General features: G+C 44.0%; 1 protein-coding gene across 2 annotated transcripts in view; it reads right to left on the bottom strand.

Annotated features, from left to right (window-relative positions):
- Nucleotides 1–7,369: 7,369 nt before the first annotated feature.
- Nucleotides 7,370–27,335, bottom strand: part of CDC42 (cell division cycle 42) — a 46,036-nt gene continuing 26,070 nt past the window's right edge. Inside the window, exons 4-6 of one of the 2 annotated variants that reach the window (XM_030537301.1) lie at nt 17,505–17,614; nt 17,193–17,390; nt 7,370–8,802 (exon numbers count right to left, since the gene is read on the bottom strand). In XM_030537301.1, the coding sequence (XP_030393161.1) occupies nt 8,713–8,802; nt 17,193–17,390; nt 17,505–17,614 (398 nt within the window). In that variant the 3' untranslated portion in view covers nt 7,370–8,712. Of the gene's footprint in view, nt 8,803–9,477; nt 10,327–17,192; nt 17,391–17,504; nt 17,615–27,335 lie in introns of those variants that run through there. The other variant, XM_030537303.1, reaches the window with a different exon arrangement.

The following is a 27,335-nucleotide window of genomic DNA, read 5'->3' as shown; positions in this document are numbered from 1 at the left end:
TTCTGGAGTGACTCTGGAGTCCAAAGCGTGACATGCAGGCTCATGAGCAGATGAGGCAGACAAAGTCATTGGTAAGAGTCTTGATAGCTATAGCAATTGTATGACGCTTTTCTTTCCCTTGCAGCTAACAAAGCAATTATTTCTGTACTCTTCAAAGGTTTGGAAAGCTCTGAGTGCTGGGTGTTGTCAGACTGATCCATTTGACGCAGCCTTCTTGAGATCATCCGATTTTATTGCACCAAAGTGTGGGCTGTTCTTGATGCTGTCCTTGTAGCGTTTTCTGGGGTGGCCTTGATTCCGATGTCCTTGTGCCAATTCTCCATAGAACATTTTTCTGGGGAATTGATGTTCAAGCATCCTAATGATGTGTCCAACCCATGTAATTGGGCTTTTATCAGCAGGGCCTCGATGCTTACGGCATTTGACCTTCAGAGAACCTCCAGGTTCATAATTTTGTCCTGCCAGCAGATCCCCATAATGGCAAGCAGAGTGTGGTTATGGCCTCTAGCTGTTTGATATGCCATTTGTATGGTGTCCAGGTGGCACAGCTGTAGAGGAGAGCTATGAGCATAAAAGCATGACAAAGTTTTGTTTTTGAGAGGGTTCTGTTGTGGGATTTCAGGACTTTGCCACATAGCTTTCCTAATTACTGAGAAGCTTTCTGTATCCTGTTAGTGATCTCTTTTTCAAGAGCTTCATCATTGGAGATGTTACTGCCGAGATAGGTAAAACTGCCAACTTGTTTTAGTTGGATTCCACTCCCGGATACGCTAGGGATATAGCATGGAACCATGAAGATGACTGGTGCAACACCTACCTGCCTAGATAGATCTATTCTCCTAATCACCATAATATCTGTCAGCTCCTTGTGCATTTAAACAACAAAGTGCATCTCTTCCCTTATTTCCAGACTGTAGGAGAAATAGGAAGTAGTTTCCTGCCCTCTTCTTTCTAAAAAAAGATAATGGGAATATTAAGTGGAAGAGCTAAGTTCTGAGTAGGGTGAGGCCTGTGGTCTCTCTCTTGCGGAGAGTGTCTCCGTCCAGGTCACAGTCTAGGTCCAGCTCCAGTGAAAATTCTGGTTCCAGCACTCATAAGCCTCCTCTCCACTGGTCACAGGTTTCATTGTTACAGTGGAATACAGCCGTCAGAGTGCTAGGGCCAACTGCACTGAAGGCTTTGACCATCAGGGCAGATAGTGATCTTGACTCTATTCAATAGGGAAACCCTGCAAAGCATCAGGGTGATGTGTCTCACAACAAATCTTCAGTTGCCAAGAGAGGCTGCTGCCTTTTGTACAAAATGGAGCTTTTACCAATGCTTAGGACTTCATTCTTTAACAGAAGCTTTAACCGAGCCTGGAGATTGCACCAGGTGGCTCTCTCTAGCTAATTCATAACAGATTCAGAAAGCACTCAAATGTGCCATACTATGATGCCAAAAAACTGTCTTACAAGCCCTGCTCTAGCCCACTGTTGCATATACACAGGGCCCTGTTCCATCCTTACCAGGGGTGAAAGTAACTTAATGGACTTACCGGTACTCCAGAGTCCTGAGCAGGGTGTGTGCCCTCAACCAGAAGAGTCATGGCCTCAACTGGAAGAGGCAGGGCCTCTAAATTCCCCGGGCCCTTTAAAATCAAGATTTAAAGGCCCCAGGGCTCTGGTTGCAGGTGGGAGCCCCGGAGCCTTTAAATCACCCCTGGAGCTCACAGCTGCAGAGGCAGTTGGGAGCCCCAGGGCTCCCACCGCTACCACAGTGGAGTTCAGGGCCCTTTAAATCACCATGAGAGCCCTGCCGCTGCTACCTCAGGGCTCCAGCAGCAGGGCTTGGGCAGCGCTTTAAAGACCCTGGGGCTCCTGCCGCTGCAGGGAGCCCCGGGCCCTTTTAATCACCAGCCAGTCTGGTCCAGCATGGCGTACTGGCTCTTGCCAATACACCGTACCGGCTTACTTTCACCTCTGATCCCCACTCTTACCAATACATCTTTGCAAAAAATGACCAAGACACAAAGCTGGAAGTTATGGTGAATTTGGAGCCAACTCCCTATGACTAGGCAAGGATTAGAAGTAGCTTAGATTTAGAGAGAGTAATTCCACATCCTAGCCACTAACAGCCTCTCTCCACTTGAACTGCAGCTGTGTTCCAGACCCAGAGTTAGTTGGGGACACAGCCTTGTAAAGCTGTAGGGAAAAATCTCTATAAATGATTTCTCTGGTAGGCTGCTTATTAACAGCAGGAAGATAGTATAAGCATTGTTCTGGGTACCTGCTACCAAAAAAAGTTAGACCATTGCTCCTTAGGACTTAAATGTAATATTTTCAGAATAAAAAGTTTTGGATGCGTGCTATTCTACCACAAGGACGAAATTAATACAAGTAAACCTGCTAGGGAATTTCTTCCTTAAGTGGCTTGGTTTTACTAGTTAGAAGATATATGGCCCATCAAGCACTTTTCTGTTGCTTGGGTTGGCCTCACCTCCTCTTTAAAAGAGGATTACAACTCCCATTACTGCGGAGCACGAGGCTGAGGGATGTGCAGCATGGCACTTCTCTGGTACCATATCTATTTCTGCAGAATCAGAGCTTTCATTAAACCAAAACTTCTGCTTCTAGCCCCGATACTTAGGTTAAAGATTTTCCATTGCAACTACCAAATTGCCTACTAGAGACCTTTCCACCCACAGAAGTTTCCAAAAATTTTCCACCATTTCTCACAGCAGTTCAGCTCTGCTGATATTAGTGCCATGAGGACATGCAGGCAGGCTACCTGGCTAACACTGATGTAACCTTGCTCAGAGCAGGTCTAGATGACATGTATAAAAACGATCAGAGGTCTGTCTACATTTGAGCACCCAATATTGCTAAAGTGGGGAAAGCTGAACTAGTACTGGCACCAGATTTTTAGCGTTGACCTAAACAGAAAAAATACTTGAGAAATGGGAACTGTTCACAGCACCGGAGTAATAATTTAAAAAGTTATATTATATCATCTGCAGTATTGGTATAGCCATGCTGGTCCCAGAACATGAGAAAGATAAGATAGGTGAGAGAACAATATTAATTGGAACAAATTTTGGTAGTGGAAGGTACAAGCTTTTGAGCTACATAGAGCCCTCCTTCAGGTCTGGGGAAGGAAATCAGATTTTCTAATAACTAAAGTCGGTCGAATAAAAACATTACCTCACTTACCGTGCCTTTTATTACAGTGTTGAAATATCAGCTGTTCACTGGCAGGATCTTTCTGCTAAGAAACACTGAAAGTGGGGCAGGGAACAGAATTTCTTTCCACACCTCATCTCCAGCCCTTACCCATCTGATATTACTACTGAATTAAAGTACGTTAACTTTACCATATAGCCTCTTTGAAACAGGCAACTACTTTATATGAAACCAGGACTCTGCTCTTAACTATGTTGTTAGGCAGACTAAAGTTCTTGGGGATGCTCTAATCCACCTCTTGTGAGAATACTTTCCAACCTTTGAGTGCACTCTCTTTTCTGAATGGACAGATAATACGAGAAACAGCCTAAAGTCACAGCTTCTGGAAGCACTGATACAGGAAAAGATGGGGATCAATATGAAAACTGAAAGGTGGATAAGGAACTGGTTAAAGGGGAGACTACAATGGGTCGTACTGAAGGGTGAACTGTCAGGCTGGAAGGAGGTTACTAGTGGAGTTCCTCAAGGATCGGTTTTGGGACCAATCTTATTTAACCTTTTTATTACTGACCTTGGCACAAAAAGCGGGAATGTGTAATAAAGTTTGCGGATGACACAAAGCTGGGGGGTATTGCTAACACGGAGAAGGACCGGGATATCATACAGGAAGATCTGGATGACCTTGTAAACTGGAGTAATAGTAATAGGATGAAACTTAATAGTGAAAAGTGCAAGGTCATGCACTTAGGGATTAATAATAAGAACTTTAGATATACATTGGGGACGCATCAGTTGGAAGCAACAGAGGAGGAGAAGGACCTTGGGGTATTGGTAGATCACAGGATGACTATGAGCTGCCAACGTGATATGGCCGTTAAAAGAGCTAATGCGGTTTTAGGATCCATCAGGCAAGGTATTTCCAGCAAAGATAAGGAGGTGTTAGTACCATTATATAAGGCACTGGTGAGACCCTACCTGGAATACTGTGTGCAGTTCTGGTCTCCCATGTTTAAGAAGGATGAATTAAAACTGGAACAGGTTCAGAGACGGGCTATTAGGATGATCCGAGGAATGGAAAACCTGTCATATGAAAGGAAACTCAGAGAGCTTGGCTTGTTTAGTCTAGCCAAAAGAAGTCTGAGGAGGGATATGCTTGCTCTTAATAAATATATCAGAGGGATTAATATTAGGGAGGGAGAGGAATTATTTAATCTTAGTACCAATGTAGATACAAGAACAAATGGGTATAAACTGGACACTAGCAAGTATAGACTTGAAATTAGACGAAGGTTTCTAACCATTACAGGAGTGAAGTTCTGGAACAGCCTTCCAAGGGGAGTAGTGGGGGCAAAAGACATATCTGGCTTTAAGATTAAGCTTGATAAATTTATGGAAGGGATGGTATGATGGGATAGCCTAATTTTGGCAAACTGATCTTTGATTATCAGCAGATAAGTATGCTCAGTGGTCGGTGATGGGATGGGACCTGAGTTACTGCAGAGAATTCTTTTCTGAGTGCTGGCTGGTGAGTCTTGCCCACATGCTCAGGGTTTAGCTGATCGCCATATTTGGGGTCGGGAAGGAATTTTCCTCCGGGGCAGATTGGCAGAGGCCCTGGAGGTTTTTCGCCTTCCTCTTCAGCGTGGGGCATGGATCACTAGCTGGTGGATTCTCTGCAGCTTGAAGTCTTCAAACTACAATTTAGGGGTTTGTTATAGAAGTGGATGGGTAGGGTTCTGTGGCCTGCTTTGTGCAGGGAGTCGGACTAGATGATCACATTGGTCCCTTCTGACCCTAGAATCTATGAGTCTGAGGTACAACCTGTGACCAGGACACTAGCAGGCAAATTCAAGGCCATTGAGATCAAGCCAGTAGTCTGTACTAATATCTTGAACATTAGAGTGCTGGTAGTGTTTTAATAAAGTTCTCCCACAAAATTATTCTCCTTCCGCTTTCCTAATGACAAACCACTCATACAGGGGGATATTTGTTGTCAGAGACGGAAGGGCTGGGGATCTAGCCATCTGTTCTCCTATTTAAAAGGATAAGCAAAGGAGGCAACATGCTGTAGTAAACATGCTTCTATTAAGCTCACCTCCTACCACTCTGAGCCTGACAAATAGAATCCACAGATTATCACACTACATTCAACTTGTATAAAAAGACTTTTTGGATGTGGGAGCCAGCTGCTAGCAGCAGCCTTGTAGATTTTTAGGACAGATGGGTTCCAAAACAGAAAACTGATCATTACATTTAAGCAAAACAATTGTTTTCCTTCCTCTAGCAGTGGAAGGGAAGATGGTCCAAGCATCCTTTTAGTGTAGTGCCGAGCTAAGAGAAGCCTTGTCACCCGGTTGTGCTACAGGTGCAAGGCAGCACACCATTGCAGCTAAGTAATAGAAAGAGGTAGTAGCTATGTTATCAAAGCCACAAATTAAGCTGTTTTCATTATCCAGGATCTCATCCCCTTCTAAAACAGGAATATGCTTAGAGGTACATAGTAGGAGATGTTGCTATAGCTACTGGGGGTAGTAGGATGGGAAAAGAGGCCCTCTGCACAAGGTTTGTAAGCTAGTTTTGCAATTTAGATAATTCATCCTACCAACAACTAAGTCAAGACAGTCCATTGAAAACCCACGTTTCTCCATGAATCAAAATGCCTTCAGCATTCTTGTCCAGAGAGGTTAGGCACTCAGCCAATTCTGACTGCAGACCTCTCTTCCTAGCTAAGTTGCTGGGGTTGGGTAGAAGACTGGCATATCCCTTTTTGAGAGGGAGGAGGTACACGATGAGACATTACTGGTCTTGAATGAGACCGACCAGCCAACTAGCTGCATACACAGCTCCTCCATGAGGATGTACACAGGTAAAAAATGAGATGCTTATGAGCGAGAGCAACAGCTTTAGAGAGTAAAACAGCTACTTCAGGAAGAATAATGGAAATTGATATGGTCCCCAAACTGGGGGGCGTGCTCCCCAGGGGGGCACAGAGGAACATTTGGTGAGCATTGGCAGGGCACAAGCCAACACCCACAGGGAAGGGAAGGAATGCCACCCAGCCCTGCTCTGCCCCCAGCCACAGCTGCACTCTTCCCCCCAGCCCAGTCCCACCTCTAGCCCCAGTTCCTCCCATCCCCAGTTCTGCCCCCCAAGCTCTGCCTTCAGCCTAAGCTCCTCTGATGAGGAAGCCTTAGCTGTGCAGACAGATTCCATTACTGGAGAGGAGCACAACAGGAAAAGTTTGGGCACTGCTGCTTTAGTGCCTGCCTGTAACGAAGCAAGCTCTGATCTAAATTCAACAGTGAAACTGGCATGTTCTGCAGGAGCATGGTCAGCTCTGGGGTCTGAGGAACAGCATGGGAAATACAAGTCCCTGTTTCTCCCTGCCATAGGCTCTCAGAAGCCTGCAGCCTCCAACCTTTGTTGGATGTCAAAGCCAGTATTTCAACAGCATTGACAAACTTACCTTGAAGCCAAGCCTTCGTACGCAATCAGATAAGTTGAACTCCACAAAAGCAGTGCTGAGTGGCAGCACCAAGAGCAAAGCTTAAAAGTTGGAAGCCACCTGGATTTTAAGTTTGGTTACGTAGGTTTTTGTACAATTCTATTCAACTTCTTCAAACAAAAGTAATCTTCAACAAAGCTCTCTGGAATGTGTTTTAATCATTAATACAAAATAATGCTTCCATACTGCAAGACTTCACTGATCTCCACAGCTGAGAGAAATTGCTAACGAAACCAAAATAGACATTTGGAGAGGGGAATATCACAATATTTGGTTTCCGGAGATCTATGCACAAGCAGAAAGCAACATGGAGTTTCAGTAATAGCATCGCATCTCACTCCAGAAAAAGTAATCTGAAGAGGTCATCTTTTCATTTACTAAAGATTTTGGAACATGTGAAATATTAAATGGTGAAATCTCAACAGCCCTAAGTTTAAGAGAACAGCATGCATCTCTTTACAGACCCTGATGCTATCACAGTAATTTTCTGATGTGGAAGAATTACTTTTGAGCATTACAGTAATGAGACCATTAACGAGGGAGGAGAGCACGGGAGGGATAAATATTTGGAACCAGGTGTAAAGAATGGAATGAAAGCTACTCAACTGGAGAGCAGGGCTCAAGGGAGAAAAGTTAGCTGTGTTTGCAAGTCCTTAAGGAACCATAATGAGAGAGTGAGGGGGAAAAATTACCCTTAGGCGGGCTTGTGAAGATATTTTATGTTTAATACATCTGAAAAGAATGCATATACAAAGAACTTAGACAGACAAAGCATTGGTTCAACATTAATGAGTTTACAAGAATTAGGAATTTGGGAAGACTGAAAGAATTCCCCATGTACTAAAAAAATTTGAATCTGCAAGCCAAAATATAGTTTTGGTAAAATCCCTATTAACACTGGAGTCTAAAGATCTCATACACGATCCTTATTAGACTGGAACCCATCTTACAGGCTTTAGGGTTACTAACATGCACAATGCAGATAAAGGAGATTCCCCTAACTGGTCCCTATGGTGCCACACCAAACACTAGACATCCCTCCCCTGCAGTTCTTTCCTACTGAGGCAGGTCTATTTTTCCACTCCTCCTAAAAGGATGCTGAACTGTTCTGTAGGATATGCACCCACCAGCACCACTTCCCCAACTCACCTTAATACATCCCAGGCTCTTTAGAAGTGTTCTAGTAACATCACACTGGTAATTTGTAAGCCTGTCCGTACCAAGCAATTCAGTGATTGAGAGGAGTATGGGGGGTTTTGCTTTTTTTTCCTTGTTAAAAACCAACTATAAGTTGGGTGTGCTTAAAAATGTGCGGTTATTTCTTCACATTTGATGAAAGCCTGTAATGTGTTTTGAGGAAAAAAGTGACCCATTCCTCACCTCCACTGCCAATAATAAACTAATTTTCTTAAATACAAGTTGATGGTGCATCCACAGAGAAAGGAACAATTCACCTCTCATTTCAAAGGTTTCATAACTTAAAAGGACAGGGTAGGAATTTCTGACCTGCTCAGAGAAAAGTGAGGGAGAGAGATAAGGCAACTTTTAGAGAAGGAGCACCAGCTGGGGACATCTTAATTTCAGTCCTCAAAACTGAGTCACAAACATGCTTATACCCAGGCTGCCTGCTGATTACAAAATATAGCCCCAAAAGGTCAATGAATCAGAGTCTTGCCAGCTTGGGACAAGATTTCAGTAACACAGCCCAGAATTAGTCTGTTACAGAGAAAGTCATCAGAAGCATGCCTGGATTTTGAACAAAAATTAGAAACAGTAAACGAAATAAAAAAACTAGTACTGATCAGTATTTTCTGATAATACGTAATTACTCAAAATTAACTAGTCTGTAACTGAATTGGGAAGGGCATTGGGAATGAACACTAACATTCTCAACTCACACAGGGAGAGTGTGGGGGAGATGGGAGTGCAGGGCATTTGTCATTATTGCAAAAACAAATTTTAAAATTTGTATCTTTAGTTTGATTTAAACATTGCTTTTAGTATGACATCAAACATCAGCTTTGCAGAGGGGCTGTGGAGGGACGCTCATAGCAGCACACACCTGCGACTCTTCTTCGGCTCCGGAGGCTCCAGGGCAGCCAATATCGCCTCGTCAAATACATTCTTTAGGCCTTTCTGAAAAGGGGCAAAGAGAGAAAGGGGCGGTCTCATTTTCTGGGTTGTTATAAAAAACAAAAATAAAACCAAGGCGGAATTAAACCCCAATAATGGTGAATAAAGCATTGAGATCTACAATTTCCAGAAAGTCATTTTGCTTTGTCCAAATTGTGTTGCTGTACTGAGCAGATCTTTAGAAGAGTATCTGATATTCAGAATAGTACAGTAGTCCTTTGAAACCATTTTCTGCAGACCAGTGTATTTCATAAGCAGCAAAACAAATACAGAAGTAACTGCCTCAATCAATGGCGGTTTTAAGATTATTTTGCTGGTAACGAATTTCACATGCTAATGACAAAGCAGAAAGTACTGCATTCAGATGAAACAGCTGAATCTGGAATACAGAACAGTAATGATTCCAGAACATGTCGCAATGACACCTGTGTTATACAGGAGGCAAGCATGCAAAGATGGATCGCAGTCTGGTATATTTCAATCAAGCTTCTGTTCCCCGCACCAAATGTTTAGCAGCAGCCAGATAGAATTCAGAAGCTGTGCATGGTATCCGTACTAGAATTCAAATGAGAGAATTACAAAACGAGTACTATAACATTGTATAAATGTTAAATTGAAGCCAGTGAATGCAAACAGAAATAAAGCTTCATCAGTCATTTATACAAACTGCACTTTTTAATTCCAAAATTTAAAGTAACTACAATTGAAGTTTTCCCCTTAAGACAAAAATCAGAACCATGAAATTAAAAGGCAAACTTTACATGTTACATTAACAAGCTAGCTTTAAGAATCAGTTATTAAAATGAAGCGGTCTACTGGTGTTAGTGAAAGCAAGAATTTAACATCTTTGTAAAGCAGTAGCAGATACATTGATATTTCCTTCCCCCGAGGACTGACAAATACTCCACTACAGCACAGACAGCCAAAGCAATAGCAACAGAAAGTCTCACTGCACAAAGGAGAACCAGAAAATCCTTCACATTACACCATTACTTGCAGGTCACTTTCATGTATGTTTATCATGCAAATACAGTTAACAATAGACTCAAGTAGAAAATGAAGTGTGCATTTTTATCCAGTTGGAGCTCAGGAAGATAAAACATGTCTTTATTCCTTCTTGATTAGGGGTTTTTTGTCGTTCTGTTTTTACATGAACACCCAGGCCCTTTCCTCAATAACCTAAATTGTAAAGCTATCCACATCTGGCAACCCAAGCAGCAAAGAGTTAAAGGAGTCCAGTTCATGTTCCACAGTGACAAATGTTTTACTAAAGAATCTATATGTTGTTTTCAGTCCAAAAGCTAATACAGAGGTTGCTCTAAGATGTTAAGTAGAGACACAGAAGCTTTCAATCAGGATGGTTTTATTCATTTTTAATCAAGTTTCTACAGTAGTGGGACAGAAGAAGCAGCAGCAAGAGGGGAAGGAGAAAACAGTTTAGAATATACAGCACTTCCTTTTGGGCTGAGTTTCCGGAGGCTCGAGGGCAGCTAGGATAGCCTCATCAAACACATTCTTCAGACCTCTCTACAAGACAGAGGGGAGGAGAAAAAACAGCAGCCAGGTTAGAGGATTAGAGAAAAACAAGCAGATAAAGAGCATTCAGGATAAGTTGGGCTGAATTCACAGAAGCAGCAAGCAGATTTACTTTGTTGTAACAAAGTAGATCCTGGGGAAAATAATTCACCATTTCGATGATCAGGAGATCAAACTAACAAGACAGATGTGTTCAGAAAGCTAACAACTGAATGAAACACATACACCCATAAGGACAAACATAGCTAGAATCTTAACAGAATCTTCGCTGCCACCTATCTGAACTATTAGACTGAACATTTCCAATGAGTTTTACATACAAACGTGATACAAAAGTAGCTTGTCCCATGTGGCTGCAATGGAAGGTCAGGTACATACACATCTTTCCTATCCATATTAGATACGTTATTTTAGGTATGTGACGTTTCAAACCTGTGCTGCTATTCCCCACTTACTGCAGAAGCAGTTAGTTTTAAGTGGTACCTTCAAATTACTGGATTGCTATGTGAATTCAGCCCCTGAATAACTGAAGATTTCCAACACACAGACGGCGGGCAGGTGCACGCTGGGATGGAAGCAGGACTTGTGTCTGGTAAACCACTCATCCAATGTAAAGGCTAAGTAATTTAACATAAGGCAATGCCTTATCAGTGCTATTATTTTGACATTTAGAAAGCCAACTACAGAAATGGTATATTCCAGTTAGTCAGCTATACTGTTACTAAAGCAAGTATTATAACCATTCAAGTTACAGGGAGACAGAAAAATGGTGTTAGAGTTGGAATGGTTCTTTGACACTATGGAATCCAACATCAAGCAAGCAGTCAAAAGCTTTAAGCAGTCTGCAAGGATTACACCAGCACAAAGCATGCATTAGAGCTCAGCGGTTCTCAAACTTCATTGCACTGTGACCCGCTTCTGACAACGAAATTACTACATGACTGCGGGAGTGAGAAAGGCAAGTCCAATCCCCATCACCATGAGAGGAAGGGGGTGCTTCAGCTTCAGCCCTGGGCCCCAGCAAGTCTAATGCTGGCCCTGGTGACCCCATTAAAATGGGCTCCTGGCCACAGTTTGAGAACCACTGCATTAGCTCTACAGAAACAGGAATTCTACAATATATTCTCACTGCCATACAATTCTAAAAAGTTAAACGTGGGCACCAGAAGAGAAACCTTGCTCAGTTTATACTAACTGGACTTGCCTAGCTTTACTGTCATGAGTGTGACCTGCAAAAATTCAGAGAAAGGAGGTTTACAAGATAAGAAAAAGGAAAACAAAGGTAAAACTCACTCCTCAGACTACCATCTGTGCATAGGGAGGAAATTCAGTCACCCAAGATGAAAAGCATTTCTCCCCCACTGATTTGAATAGAAAAAGCATTCAGGTTTGAATACTGGTTTTAGGAAAAGCTTTAGTGTATGTTTTTAGACGTGTGTTTACGGGAATATATCTAGTTGTGCTTTAGAGCTTGCAGGAGACACAAACTGGGGAAGCAGTAAATAATGAAGAGGACTGATCATTGATTCAGAGTGATATGAATCACTTCATAAAATGGGCACAAGCAAAATGCAAGTGTATGCATCTAGAAAAAAAAGAATATAGCCCATACTCAAAAGATAGGAGACTATCTTGGGCAGCAGTGACTCTGAAAAAAATGTGGGGGTCGTGGTGGATAATCAGCCCAACATAAGCTCCCACTCTGTGTCCAAAAGAGCTAATGCACTCCTGTTCATGCATCCAGGGTTATCTTCAGTAGGAGCAGAGAGGTTATTTTATCTCTGTTTTATTTTGTCATTGATGCGACTGCTGATAGAATGTTTTGTCCAGTTCTAGTGCCCACAGTCCAAGAAAGACATTGATCAAGAGGGTGCAGAAGAGAGCCACAAAAATGATTAAAGGATTAGAAAATATGCCTTACTATGATAGACTCAAGGAGCTCAATCTAGTTAGCTTAGCAAAGAGAAGGTTAAGGGATGACTTGATTGTCTGCAAGTACCCACCCGGGGAACAAATATGTAATAATGGGCTCTTCAATCTAGCAGAAAAAGACCTTAGAATCCATTAAAGGAGAAAGTCACCTTTTGGGGAAAAAAATCACCTCTAACTGAAAATGTTTAAGCCTATTATTGTTACAGGTAACATCTAAGATTGTTACAACTGAAATATAACTGATACAGAATGTTTCTCCTCTATATTTCATAAATATGTCAAACATTTTGTGTAAAATCCATTTTCATTTCTCCTGGAAAGGAAGTGTGTTTCTCCTTTTGTTTCTATGGCTCTTTCAAAAGCACCAACCAGAGGAGAGGGGAAAAATTGAACGGCAAATGACCAACGTCACCAAGGCAGATGCAGAACTATTTTGAAAATAGACTTCAAATCAAGGGGTCCTTGACATGGAGAAAAAAGGTAGTCCATTAAGAGTCATGCTTGAAATCCTTATTCAAAACATGACTCAGGCTGAATATGGATGTGTCAAAATGGTCAGTTAACAATGCTGAAGTCTGACTTAGCAGGGAGAAAGGAAGGAGACCAGTTTTAAAAAAGAAAAAGAAAAAGAAAAAGAAAAATTCAAACCTCTCCATGGTCTAGAATAAACAGAGCCTTTCAGTGCTCAATACATCTAGGACAGTTTAAAGATTAGGCTGCAAATGTGATATATTGAGGAGATAACAGACCAAAAGCAGGTTAAGTAGCCTCTTCATAGTCACTAACACCTACTTTAAGACATGCTTTTAAAAAAAAAAAAGTATAGGTTTTTCAGCAACATAGAACTGTAGTATCCAAGCAGCTCACAACCCTCTTATGACGTAAGGAAGTAGTACACACTTTTTACAGATAGACTGAGGCACTGGTTTACCAAAAGGAGTCTGTTAGCAGAACTAGGAACAGTATTAAACACAAGATTACCCTTCCTCTCAAATCAAGAGAGACACCTATGAATTGACCCTGTACCTCCTATATGACAAACTCTGCTACTGAATCTCTAATGCTGTACAACACCACAGACTCATCCAGCCAACACAAGATGTGTACTGACCGGATAGGTGCATGTTTATCTTCACATCAAAGTCCCAGAACTTATCTGCCTATGAGTCGCTATTATTTTGATGGAAACACTAGAGCTTGAAACTTTTTTTTCCCCTCAAAAGACTAAATCCCATCCATCAAGCATTGTCTCTGTCTGCCACATGGAAGGAACTCCACCAGATTTCCCAATCATTCGTCTGTCACTAGCCATGACACACTGCCAGCAGCGGAGAAGCACTTTACATATAGAATCCATTGCAAAGGGAAACCAACAAGGACTGTACAATTCTAATCCATTCCCAGATGCCTGATTTGATGAGTTTCCTTTGAAGGAAGGAAAGAGACTAATCCTACTCAGGGAAAGTCAGATTCCTTCTACATTTAGCTTACATACAATAGATCAGCAAGTGGAAGCTAACTAGGAACTTTAGTTTCCCTCTGCAGGCTTCCAGTGTGTAAATTTTTGTTCAGTGGCTGTGGCTGATTTAGTTAAAGAAAAAAAAACAGAACAAAAAATAAAGATACAATAGCAAATTAAGAAGAATAGGGAAGAGAGATGGGGCTGGGCAAATTAAAAAGAACAGGGAATTAAAAAGATGAAGAGAAGAAAAAATTAGTGAATTTGCAATTTATTCCATTAAGAATTCTTGGTCAAGTTTAGAGATGCATAACAAGTGTATTTGGGTCATACAAAAGACCATAAGCAAACAGTTTGTTTACTCCAGCTAACCACCAACAGTAATTTTGGTGAACAAGGTATTAGAACACAACGGAGTAGTTATATTAAAGAGATATTTATCCATCCCCTTTTCCCAAAGCCCTGGGGGAAAAAAACACTAATTAGTCTATTTAATATTAGAGTAGATACTAGAGCAGCAATCCATGGACACTAGGTGAGGCATGAAAGGCATCTTTATCCACTGATGGGAATGTCACAACACAATACCACCATCTCACTCTTATATAGCGCTTCTCATCCGTGGATCTCAAAGTGCTTTACAAGAGGTCAATCGCATTATCCTTAATGATGGGGGGAAACAAGATTTGCCCACCGTCACCCAGCAGGCCACTAACAGAGCCAGGAACAGAACTCAGATCTTCCAGGCCACTGCACTATGCTCTATGGATCTAGACTGTTCTCAGTTGGATCAGATGACAGAACAAGGAGCGTTAGCCAAGTTGAGACCTCAACTTGAGGTGGGGGAGATTTAGGTTGGCTATTAGGAAAAACTTTTTCACTAGGAGGGTGGTGAAGCACTGGAATGGGTTACCTAGGGAGGTGGTAGAATCTCCTTCCTTAGAGGTTTAAGGTCAGGCTTGACAAAGCCCTGGCTGAGATGATTTAGTTGGGGATTGGTCCTGCTTTGAGCAGGGGGTTGGACTAGATGACCTCCTGAGGTCCCTTCCAACCCTGCTATTCTATGATTAGCCATCACTGCTTCATACTGGTCACAAATTTTAAAAAACTCATATTGGATAGCAGTAAGATTAGCAATGGATCCATTGCGCATGGATTTGGGTCTCTCAAGTAAAGACCTGTTTGCTCTCATTTTCAGAGAGCATCAAGATGTCCATTAGCAGAATTTTGGAAGAGGACAGAGCCCCTGAGGAAAAAAGTTTCCAGATGGTTTGAGACAGAATTAATTACTTACAAATTGAACTACCATTTCTAGAATAAATGGAAAGCAAGAAAGGGCCCCAGGAAATATGGAAATTTCTCCTTCTGCAAAATTTTGAGTATGTAGTTTCTATTTTAATATCTGGAAGTAACAGAATTGATGGATGTTGAATTTCTGATACTGACTGACTGAGTTCTTACTCCAACAACTGTCAGTGCTGCATGTAATTTAAAACAAAATGATTTTATCTTGCATTTGCTCAAAGCCTGCAAAATATAAGTAAAAGAATTGAAGTCCATGACATGGATTACCAGGAGAGTTGCCTCTAATTTAATTGCCATGGGTAACAACAAGTCCCTGGACACATTGTTCAGCGAGAATGCACTAGAACCTGGTTAACAGCATGTGGACAGTTATAAACAGGATGGAATTATTCAAATCACAGATTTAAATCAATTTAAAAGTCAGCAAGCAGAAAACCTTGCTTTACATCTTCCTGGGAAAACAGTGACTGGAGCTTGTGGTGAATAATCAGCTGAACATGGAACTGCCAATGTGACACTGTGGCCAAGAGCTAACATGATCCTCAGATGCATAAATTGGGTAATCTTGAGTAGGAGCACAGAGATTATTTTACCTCTGTATTTGGCACTGGAGCAACTGCTGCTGGAATACAGTGCCCAGTTTTGGTGCCTATAATTCAAGGAGGATGTTGATAAATTGGAGAGAGTTCAGACAAGTGCCATGAAAAATGATTAAAGGATTAGAAAACATGCCTGAGAGTGATTGAGCTCCGAGTCTATCTACTCAGCTTAAACAAAGAGAGGTTAAGGGGTGCCTTGCTTACAGTCTGTAAGCACCTACATAGGGAACAAATGTTTAATAACGGGCTCTTCAATTTAGCAGAAAAAGGTATAACATGATCCAAAGACTGGAAGTTGAAGCTAGACAATTAAGGCATAATTTTTTTCCAGTGAGAGTAATTAAAAACATTGGAACAATTTACAAAGAATCAAAGGTGGATTCTCCATCACTGAATTTTTAAATAAAGGTTGGTTGTTTTCCTCAAAGATCTGCTCTAGGAACTATTTTGAGGGTGTTTATGACTTGCGTTATACAGAAGGTCGGATTAGATTATCATAATGTTCCCTTCTGACCTTGGAATCTATGAACAACAAATTGGGATTAAGGCAAGATTTACAGAATATAAGAAACTGAGGTAAGGCTTCATACTCCAGATATTGGACCAAGACAATGCATGGAATTGAGAAAAGCATGCCATTTTATATCTCATATCTTTCTACAGTTCCCCATGCATGTAAGGCAGGGACATATGAAGCCAACTCTCAATTGTCAGCTATCTATGGATTCAAGTCAGATTAGTATTATTTTAATGTAATTATGTGATTAAGAGCAGATATGCCAGGATTTTAAATTACTAGGGTCTGTGTAATTATCTAAAGAAGCTGATTACTCTCTAGGACCTCCACAGGATTTCCAATTTTGTTGGCCTTCAATCACCACTGACTTTGAAGTTAAACATGTTGGAGTTTATTTTTTTATAGAATAGCTGCCCCTGTTTATCTCCATTTCTGTGGATGGGGTAATGTCTTAGAGTTGCCATTTCATGGTTAGTCGTAGTCACATTAGGCTTCTGGTGGGAGGCAGACATAAGAAATGCAGTTCATCATAGACTGCACAGGAAGGGAAAGACTGTCAAGACTGCTATAAGGTTATTAGACTGGGGGGCGGGAGAAGGGGGGGGTAATTTAACCTTATTTAAAGGGAATAAAACCGACCTTGGCAAAGTCTCTGCTTTCCCCAGTGATGAACTTCATCTTGTGTTCTAACACACAAACCATCCAGCTCACAGCTTCTTCTTTAAATGTACTCTTTAAATAATTAACACTACACTGCAGTTCCTCCAACACAGAACAAACCCAGGCATGAGATCCCTCCTCTAACTACACAATCCCCATTCCCCTCTAGTTAGACTGTGCTCCATGCTAGGATTTTCTTTCGTGCCACTTCTAATCCCTCATTCCTCAGAAACTTCCTTTCTGCTCAGCCATTTTGCATCCATACCAGCAGAAAGAGTGTTCTCACCTTTTAACATGCCCTATTTAGCTGTACTCCACAGCTGTGAAGGAGAAAAAAATGAGTAGTGAACACAACCACGAAAGATGTTTAGCGGATGATTCTCACCTGTGTAAGTGCAGAACACTCTACATATTTGACAGCCTTCAGGTCCCGGGCCAGTTTTTCAGCAGTCTCTGGAGTTATGGGCTTCTGCTTGTTCTTGGCAAGCTTCTCAATTGTTGAGGGGTCATCTCTGAGATCAATTTGGGTCCCAACAAGCAGGAAAGGGGTTTTTGGACAATGGTGAGTAATTTCAGGCACCCACTAAAGGGGACAAAGAACGTCTTGTTACTATTCAAGCTCTTGAGGCAATTTCAAATGACACTGCCTAAAGCATTGCTACAGCTCCAGTTTTGGGTAGAAAGATATCTGACAAACCTTTTCTTTCACATTTTCAAATGAAGAGGGAGAGACCACTGAAAAACAAACCAGAAACACATCTGTCTGTGGATAGCTGAGGGGTCGTAATCTGTCATAATCTTCCTGTCCTAGAAAAAAGAAAAACAGCAGCATTAGAAGGGGAGCCTTCAGAAGTCTCTCCTAGAGAAGGATTCTTTTTTAGTCAGATTACAAATGTTTATATGATGTATTGGTGAAGAGTTGCACATCCAATTTGTATTCCAATAAAAATGACATTTTGCTTAACCTTACGCATTAGAGAATACCACCGTCCACTACCACATAACAGGGCAGAAATCTAGTTATGTCAAATATGTTACATGGCAAACCAAACCAACAATTTATAGAAAGCAGTCTTCACACCCAGTTCAACACAGCACATCACCACACTCAAAAGGAAATAACTCATCAAAACTACCTTAACTCTGCCCTTGGAGTGATGTAAACACAATATTTACAAAAAAAGAGAATCTCCATATAAGACGGTTACTCACCTTTGTAACTGTTCTTCGAAATGTGTTGCTCATATCCATTCCAGTTAGGTGTGCGCGCCGCGTGCACGTTCGTCGGAAGATTTTTACCCTAGCAACACTCAGTGGGTCGGCTGGGCGCCCCCTGGAGTGGCGCTGGATATATACCCCTGCCGACCCAACCACCCCTCAGTTCCTTCTTGCCGGCTACTCCGACAGTGGGGAAGGAGGGCAGGTTTGGAATGGATATGAGCAACACATCTCGAAGAACAACAGTTACAAAGGTGAGTAACCATCTTTTCTTCCAGTGCTTGCTCATATCCATTCCAGTTAGGTGATTCCCAACCCTTACCTAGGCGGTGGTGTCAGAGTGAGATATGGCAGAATGCAAAACTGCTGAGCCAAAGGCTGCATCATCTCTATATTGTTGAACCAGAGCATAATGCAAAGCAAAGGTGTGGACCAAGGACCAGGTAGCTGCGTGACATATCTCCTGGCTAGGTATACGAGCCAGGAAGACAGCAGATGAAGCCTAAGCTCTGGCAGAATGCGCGGTGATGTGGCTTGGGGAAATATGAGCCAAATCATAACAAGCACGGATGCACGTCGACACACAAGATGAGATCATCTGAAAGGAAACAGGTAGGCCTTTCATTCGGTCTGCTACCACGACAAAGAGTTCGGGCATTTTACGAAATGGTTTTGTCCGCTCAGTATAAAATGCGAGCACTCTACGGACGTCCAGGGAGTGCAATTGTTGCTCCAGTCGCGTTGAGTGTGGCTTCGGGAAGAAGACCGGGAGAAAGATGTCCTGGTTAACATGAAAGGCCGAAACCACCTTAGGGAGGAATGCCGGGTGTGGTCGCAACTGCACCTTGTCCTTGTGGAACATAGTGTACGGCGGCGGATCCACCGTAAGAGCCCTAAGCTCGGAGCCTGGTCTGGCCAATGTAATGGCTACAAGGAAAGCTGTCTTCCAAGACAGGTATAGTAGAGAGCAGGTTGCTAACGGCTCGAATGGGGAAGACAAAAGTCTTGTTAAAACCAGGTTGAGACCCCAGGTCAGGGCTGGGGGGCGAACTTGAGGGAATAAGCGCTCCAAGCCCTTGAGGAACCTCGAAACCATAGGGTGTGAGAACACGGAACAACCACCTTCGCCTAGGTGGAAGGTAGAGATGACTGCCAAGTGTACCCTCAGTGATGATACTGCTAGGCCCTGCTGTTTGAGAGACCAGAGGTAGTCCAAACTAGAGGGGATCAAGACCTCAGTGGGAGTAAGATTAAGCATTTTGCACCAGCAGGAGAAACGCTTCCACTTGGCCAGGTACGTTGACCAGGTGGAAGACCTCCTGCTACCCAGGAGAACTTCTTGTACTGATTCAGAGCAACATAACTCTGACTGGTTTAGCCACGCAGCAGCCACGCCGTGAGGTGAAGAGCTTGCAGGCCTGGGTGGTGAAGCCTGCCGTGGTCCCGAGTTATGAGGTCTGGGTGGAGTGGCAGGGCAATTGGGTTAGCCATTGACAGGTCGAGCAACGTGGTGTACCAGTGCTGCCTGGGCCACGCTGGAGCGATCATGATGTGCGCTCTGTCCCTGCAGAGTTTCAGCAGGACCTTGTGAACCAGCGGGAATGGTGGGAAGGCATAAAGGAGCTGGCTCTTCCATGGCAGCAGGAAAGCATCCGAGATCAATCCCGGGGAGAGACCTTGGAAGGAGCAGAACATCTGGCATTTCCTGTTCTCGTGGGAAGCGAACAGGTCTATGTGGGGAAATCCCCACTTCTGGAAAACAGAATGAATAACGTCCGGGTGGATCGACCACTCTTGAAAAAGGAAAGACCTGCTGAGTCGATCCGCCAGAGTGTTCCGAACACCTGGGAGAAAAGACGCTACTAGATCTATCGAGTGGGCTATGCAAAAGTCCCAGAGTTGGATGGCCTCCTGACAAAGGGGGGAGGACCGTGTCCCTCCCTGTTTATGTAGTACATAGCCGTTGTGTTGTCTGTAAACATTGAGACACAACGTCCTCGCAACTGTTGCCGGAACGCCTGGCATGCCAGGCGGACTCCTATCAGTTCTCGGACATTTATGTGTAATGCCAGCTCCTGAGATGACCAAAGTCCTTGAGTACGAAGGTGCCCGAGGTGAGCACCCCAGCCGAGTGATGATGCGTCCGTCGTCACGGACATTGAGGGTTGGGGCAGATGGAACGGCATCCCTGCACACACCAGGGAGGGAGTTAGCCACCATTGTAGGGAGCCTAGAGAGCTCGGGGGAATGGTGACTATCATGTCTATTGGGTCCCTGCCCGGGCAGTATACTGAGTTGAGCCAAACTTGGAGAGGACGGAGGCAGAGCCTGGCGTGTTTGGTTACAAAACATGCAGGCAGCCATGTGACCCAGGAGACCGAGACAAGTGCGAGCCAAGGTCATCGGGAAATTCTGTAGACCTCGGATGACTGCTGCATCGCCTGAAACCGCGACTGTGGTAAGCAGGTTCTGGCTAGATTGGAGTCCAGGATAGCTCCTATGAAGTCTAACCTCTGCATGGGAACCAGCGTGGATTTTTCTATATTGATCATCAGGCCTAGGTGTGTGAATAGGTCCCTGACGATGCCCACATGCTGAGTGACTTGTGTCTCGGAGGCCCCTCGGATGAGCCAATCGTCCAGATACGGAAAAATGTGTATCCGACGTCAGCGGAGGTAGGCGGCGACTACAGCCATACGCTTTGTAAATACCCTTGGGGCTGTAGAAAGGCCAAACGGCAGGACCGTAAACTGGAAGTGCTGACGGTTGGCTACAAAGCGGAGGTATCTCCTGTGCGGAGGAAAGATGGCGATGTGAAAGTACGCGTCCTTCATATCGAGGGCGACATACCAGTCTCCAAGGATGGGATAATGGTCCCCAGGGATACCATGCAGAACTTCAACTTTATCATAAACTGGTTGAGTCCTCGCAGGTCTCGGATAGGTCTGAGACCTCCCTTCGACTTGGGGATTAGGAAATAACGGGAGTAAAACCCCTCGCCCCTTTTGTCCATCGGTACCTCTTCTATAGCTCCTATGGCGAGCAGCGTCTGCACCTCTTGTAAGAGGAATTGCTCGTGAGAGGGGTCCCTGAAGAGGGACAGGGTTGGAGGGTGAGGTTGAAATAAATTGGAGGTGGTACCCATACTCCACCATACGTAGGACCCAGCGATCTGAAGTTCACTGGGACCACGCCAGGAGGAAGTAGGAGACACGGTTGGAGAAGAGAGGAGAGGGATCCTGGCCTGTAACTGGTATGCCGCCCTTGGGCGCACCTTCAAAAGTTCGTCTTTGGTCCCGGTGGTGGTTTCAAGGGACCTTGATTTTGGCCCCCTTGGGGTCCTGATGGTCGTCTGCGACCAACTCGGCCACGCCGCCTGCCAAAATCCTGTCTTTGTCTAGGCACAGAGTATGGGCGGTGAGGCTGAGGACGGAAAGGCCTGCGCTGGGTCACCGGCGTATGCATGCCGAGAGAGCGCATTATGACCCTGTTGTCCTTCAGGCTTTGCAGCCTGGGGTCAGTCTTTTCCGAGTAGAGGCCTTTACCATCAAATGGCAAGTCCTGAATGGTATACTGCAGCTATGGTGGGAGGTTTGACACCTGAAGCCATGAGATGCACCTCATGGCAACACCCGAGGCCAGAGTCCTGGCTGCTAAGTCTGCTGAATCCAACGAGGCCTGGAGGGAAGTTCTGGCCACCTTTTTCCCTTCCTCCAAGAGGGCAGCGAACTCTTGGCGGGAGTCTTGAGGGAGAAGCGCCGTAAACTTATAACACCTGGGTAGCGGTGGGTGATTATAGCAGCTAAGCAAGGCTTGTTGATTTGCCACCCGGAGCTGTAGGGCCCCTGCCGAGTACACCTTGCGGCCGAGTAGGTCCATTCGCCTAGCCTCCTTTGATTTTGGGGCTGGTGCCTGCTGGCCATGGCGTTCCCTCTCATTAACAGACTGGACAACTAGAGAGCAGGGAGGAGGATGGACATACAAGTACTCGTACCCTTTAGAGGGCACCATATATTTACGCTCGACTCCCCTGGCCGCAGCAGGGATAGAGACTGGGGACTGCCATATGGTATCGGCATTCGCCTGGATGGTCCAAATAAATGGTAGGGCCACTCTAGTGGGGGCATCCGCCGATAGAATGTCCACTACCGGGACATCTACCTCCGAGACCTCCTCCACCTGGAGGTTCATATTGAGTGTTATCCTCCTTAGGAGGTCCTGATGGGCTCTCAGGTGGATTGGAGGAGGGCCCGAGGAGGATGCTCCTGCCACTGCTTCATCTGGAGAAGAGGAAGAGGAGATGCCAGCAATGAGCAGGTCCTGTGTGGCCCGTTGCTCTTGGGCGACCTCCTGCTCCAATGGAACCTGGGAGTCCGGTAGGTGAACTGGTGCTTCCTCCGCAGCAGTCGGAGGGGGATGGCTAACCGTCACCTCTGGCACTCAGTGCTCTGATGAGACAGAGCAGAACGGCACTACTGGTATGCCTTGGGCCTGGTGGTACACCCAAGGTGTCCAGAAAGACCACTGATGGGGTCCTTGGTCCCAGACCTCTTGGAAGACTCTGGTGGGCACATCAGAATCGCGGTCCTGAGCATAAGAGCTGTCCACGTGGGACAACACTGATGCGTGTCTGGATGGCCATGGAGGTGCTGAAAAGCCCTGGGCAGAGTCTCTGTCTCTAGTGGACCTTGCTCTACTCAGCACCGGGGACCTACCAGTACTGGGAACGAGATCAGGACCTGCGACCGGAGCGGTGCTGGGAGGTCGACCAAGATCTTGATGCTCAACGTCGGGAGCGGCTACGGGAGTCACGGTGCCTGGAGTGGTGCCGGGAGCTGGAACAGTGCTGAGAGTAGCGGACAGGATACCAACCGGTGCCACGAGTGCGACCGGTACCGGGACTGCGAGCAGCATCGGGAGCGCCGACAGTACCTGGAACGTCTGCGGGACCGTGATCGTGAACAGTGCCGCTCTGCTGTGCCGACAGAGGATGGTCTTATCAAGGCAGGCTTGCCTATAGACTGTATTACCTGCACCGGCGGTGCCGGGGGTTGAGGCAGCGTCGACTCTGTCATGGCAATCAGATCCCTCGCCGTTGAGAATGTCTCCGGCGTGGATGGAATAGTAAGCTCAACCACAGCTTGCGCTGGGGAGGTGACAGGCACCAGACTCGATGGCCCTTGTGGGACCGGAATCGACGGTGCCAACGTCGTAGGTGCCACGGCAGCTGTCGGTGCCGGGCAATCCGACTTAGACGAACTCTCTGGCTGCAATGCAGGTGGCACGGAAGCAGCAGGAGTCTTAGGCCTTCTCGAGCTCGGGGAGAGGAAGTGGTGCCGAGTAGACTTCGATGCTGGCGACGGCCGGTGCCGAGAGGTCTTGGCAGTACCGGCGCGGTCCGGTGCTGAGGAGACGCTTCTGCCTGCCGATTGACCAGCGCTCGATGCTGAAGGCGGAGGGGTAAGAGCCGCCTCCATAAGGAGCTACTTTAGCAGAAAGTCTCGCTCCTTTTTTGTTCTTGGCTTAAAAGCCTTGCAAATGCGACACTTATCTGCCAGGTGAGATTCCCCGAGGCACTTAAGGCAGGAGTCGTGTGAATCTCCTGTTGGCATCGGCTTATGACAGGCCGAGCACGGTTTGAAACCCTGTGAACCAGGCATGGGCCCCGGCACCAGGTGCGGGGAAGGGGCTAATCCTTGAACCCCTCTTAACTATACACTAACTATTAACAATAAAAATTAACTATAACTATATAACTTTGAACTATATACACAACAAAATAACTAGAGAACTACGAGTAGCTAGGGAGGTGGAGGTCAGTAAAACTGCACTCCACTGTTCCAACGACCTACACGGGCAGTAAGAAGGAACTGAGGGGCGGTTGGGTCGGCAGGGGTATATATCCGGCGCCACCACTCCAGGGGGCGCCCAGCCGACCTACCGAGTGTTGCTAGGATAAAAATCCGACAAGTGTTCACGCGGCACGCGCACACCTAACTGGAATGGATATGAGCAAGCACTCGAAGAAATAACAGTTTCAAATCGTAAGTATTCCAAACTCTAGAACACTTTACTCTTGATTGTACAGTTCTGCAAATTCTAGCTACAACAGAGTCCACACACAAGACGTGCTTAAAATTTGATAACAGCATGCTGGAAGCCATCTTCATTCATTAAAAAGCCTTGTGCCACCAATGCACATTGCTCCCATGTAAAAAGCCTAAGCAAAAAATAAAGTTACAGAAATGATACAAAAAATGACGTCAGAGTGGTGAGAAAATGTTTTTAATATCAGATGCAGATCACAGAATAAAGGCCTTATCAATTAAAGATAAAAGCGAAGCAGAGATGGAGACTATTTGATAATAGTGTTGTTACAGAAAATACAGATTTAAGGGGGAGTAGTTAGGATTATGAAGGATCCATGACAGCACCACATTAAATGCCTTAAGAGGACTCAAGGAGGGCCCTGGATGATGATGTGATCTAAAGGGATGCCACAAGCTCTTCAAGGCTATGAGATGGTTCCTCCCTCTCTGCAGGGCACAGTTAGATTTTGCCCAACTCATTAGTTTGGTACTTAACCCTAAGTGATCAACATCTCTGCTTTTTCTTATTAGAAAGACAAGGTGGATGAGGGAAGATCTTTTAATGGACCAACTTCAGTTGGTGAGACAGACAAGTTCCAGGCTACTCGGAGCTCTTCCTCAGGACTAAGAAAGGTGCTCAGAGTTTCACAGCCAAATATAAAGTTGAACAGATAGAATATGTTCTAACTACCTATGCTAAACTAAGAGAATATCTAAGGTGAGGTGGCCTGTTAACACACTTTTAGTCATAGGACAAAAAAGGAGGGTTTAATGGGTTACAGATGGCTGTAACACATAAATCCAGTGCCTTTATTAAAAATTATTATTTTAGTGTCTAACAAAGTTACAAATTTAAGCTCCTAGGCTCATCTTTTGAAAGTGCTGTGCAGATTTAAAGAAGGATTTTAAAGAAACAGTTAAATGTGGAAAAGTATTGGATTCACAGATTAAGGCCACGTCCACACTACAGAGTAAAATCGAAATTAATAAAATCGATTTTATAAAACAGATTTTATAAAATCCATTTTACGCGTCCACACTAGGGCACATTACTTCGGTGGTGTGCGTCCATGGTCCCAGGCTACCATCGATTTCCAGAGCGGTGCACTCTGGGTAGCTCAGTAAAAGAATGGGACCAATAACTTCGATTTCCGTCCACACTAACCCTAAATCGATTTAGTAATATCGATTTTAGGGTTACTCCTTTCGTTTAGCTGGAGTACAGAAATCGATTTTAAGACCCCTTAAAATCGATTTTAAGTGCCTTGTAGTGTGGACGGGTACAGCGTTAAATCGATTTAACGCTGTTTAAATCGATTTAACGCTGTAGCGTGGACCTGGCCGTAGAATGCAACATCACCTGTTTATCTCTAGATTGCTGTTTGTCTGTGCTGCAACTATGAATGCATCCTCAGCAAATCAGTTCTAATATGGAACTGCCGCTCGTGACAAAAAAAGTGGTCTCCAAGGCCCATTCAATACTGAATTACTGAGATTTAACAAGGACATCAGTTATACTGGGTTTTGCAACATGGACAAACGACTGCTGTTTGATAATAACTATTTTCCGTACAACTGACCTAGCTTAGAGTTGAGCTGGTAAACAGCTCCAGTCTCTCTCATTAACTCCTCATGACATGCAGTCAAAGACTTGCTATAAATATTTTACAATTTGTAGAGCATTAATGGCATCAAACCTTTCCCCTAAACTGCTCTAAATAAGAACTGTCCTCATTTTCCTTCAGTGTTTCTAGTAATACAGTAACTTAATTGAAAAGGTCATTAATGTCCCCACTATTTTAATCTGAATCATTGTATATTTTTGGAACTATTTTTCATTGCTCCCATCTACACTGTTTGTGCTACATAGTTAAGGGTTAATCAACAAATCTACTACACACTGTACTGAAATTGTAGGTCCACAAAGAACAGAACTGAGGAGGGTCAGTTTGGCTTTGTTATATGGCAGCTTTCCCCTGGTTCTGTGTGTTTTGTTCCTATTTGCTCATTGTCTTAGATAGACTAATCTCTTTGGGACAAGCACGGTTTTGGATAGCATCAAGTATCTTGACGCTCATTCACCTCATAATGACATAACAATGCCCCTACTGGGTCAGACCAATGACCCATCTAGCTCAGTATCCTGTCTTTCGACAGTGTCCAATGCCAGGCACTTCAGAGGGAATGAACAAAACAGGTCATTGAGTGATCCATCCCCTGTTGTCCACTCCCAGCTTCTGACAAATCAGAGGCTTGGGACACCCAGAGGACGGAGTTGCATCCTTGACCATCTTGACTAATAGCCATTGATGGACCTATTCTTTTTTGAACTCAGTTATACTTTTGGCCTCCACAACACTGAATTTCATCTTCTATTTTGTTACCCAATCACCCAGTTTAATGAGATCTCTTTGTAACTCTTCACTGTCCGATTTGGACTTCACTATCTTAAGTAATTTTGTAACATCTGCAAATTTTGCCACCTCCGTGCTGACCCCTTTTTCCAGATCAAGAATTATTTAGGCATTGGAATTATAGGGGCTAACAAACCCCCGAGTTTTAAACAGTTTGAAAGTTGAGCAAGAAGAAGATGGAATTTTTAGTCACTCATATATATATCATCACCTATTTTCCAGTCACCCTAGAGCATTTCAGTATAGACCATACACTAGAAACTCAGGTTAAAAAAAAACAAAACACATTTTAAAATATAAAGCTTTCTAGTCTTTATGCTCCAGCAAAAATGGGCAGACACCTAATTTCTTTCTTCAAATATCACGTTTAATGAACAATAATTCAAACATCGGGCATGTATCCTGCTGATTTCACTTCTTTTATTACAGATAAAGGCAGCATGACAGGTTGATGCCTAAACACAAGCAAATTTTTAATTTTACAAATTCAGGTTCTATCTAGGCCAGAAAACAGGCTACTGGAAAAATAAGTAAAATTACTGTACCACATAGACTCGAGAATGAAAGTTATGCAACAAATAGGAAGGAATTTTAGTTACGATTTTTAAGAACTTCTAATGACTCTTATTTAACTTCAATGGCTAACATTTTGAAAAGAACCCTTAGTCCAAGATTCAACACACCCAGCTGTCTAATAAAGGTTTATGTTCAAATATCTTTCAGTTATCTCAGGGTTTATCTGAACCAAGAAGAGTTTTGTTTTTTAAATGTGACAGTTAACATTTTAGAACTCTAACGCAGATAGGA

Source organism: Gopherus evgoodei, chromosome 18 (genome assembly GCF_007399415.2).
Source record: "Gopherus evgoodei ecotype Sinaloan lineage chromosome 18, rGopEvg1_v1.p, whole genome shotgun sequence".
Lineage (NCBI taxonomy): Eukaryota > Metazoa > Chordata > Testudines > Testudinidae > Gopherus > Gopherus evgoodei.
Note: the sequence above shows the minus strand (reverse complement) of the source record. Positions and strands in the feature narration are given on the sequence as shown.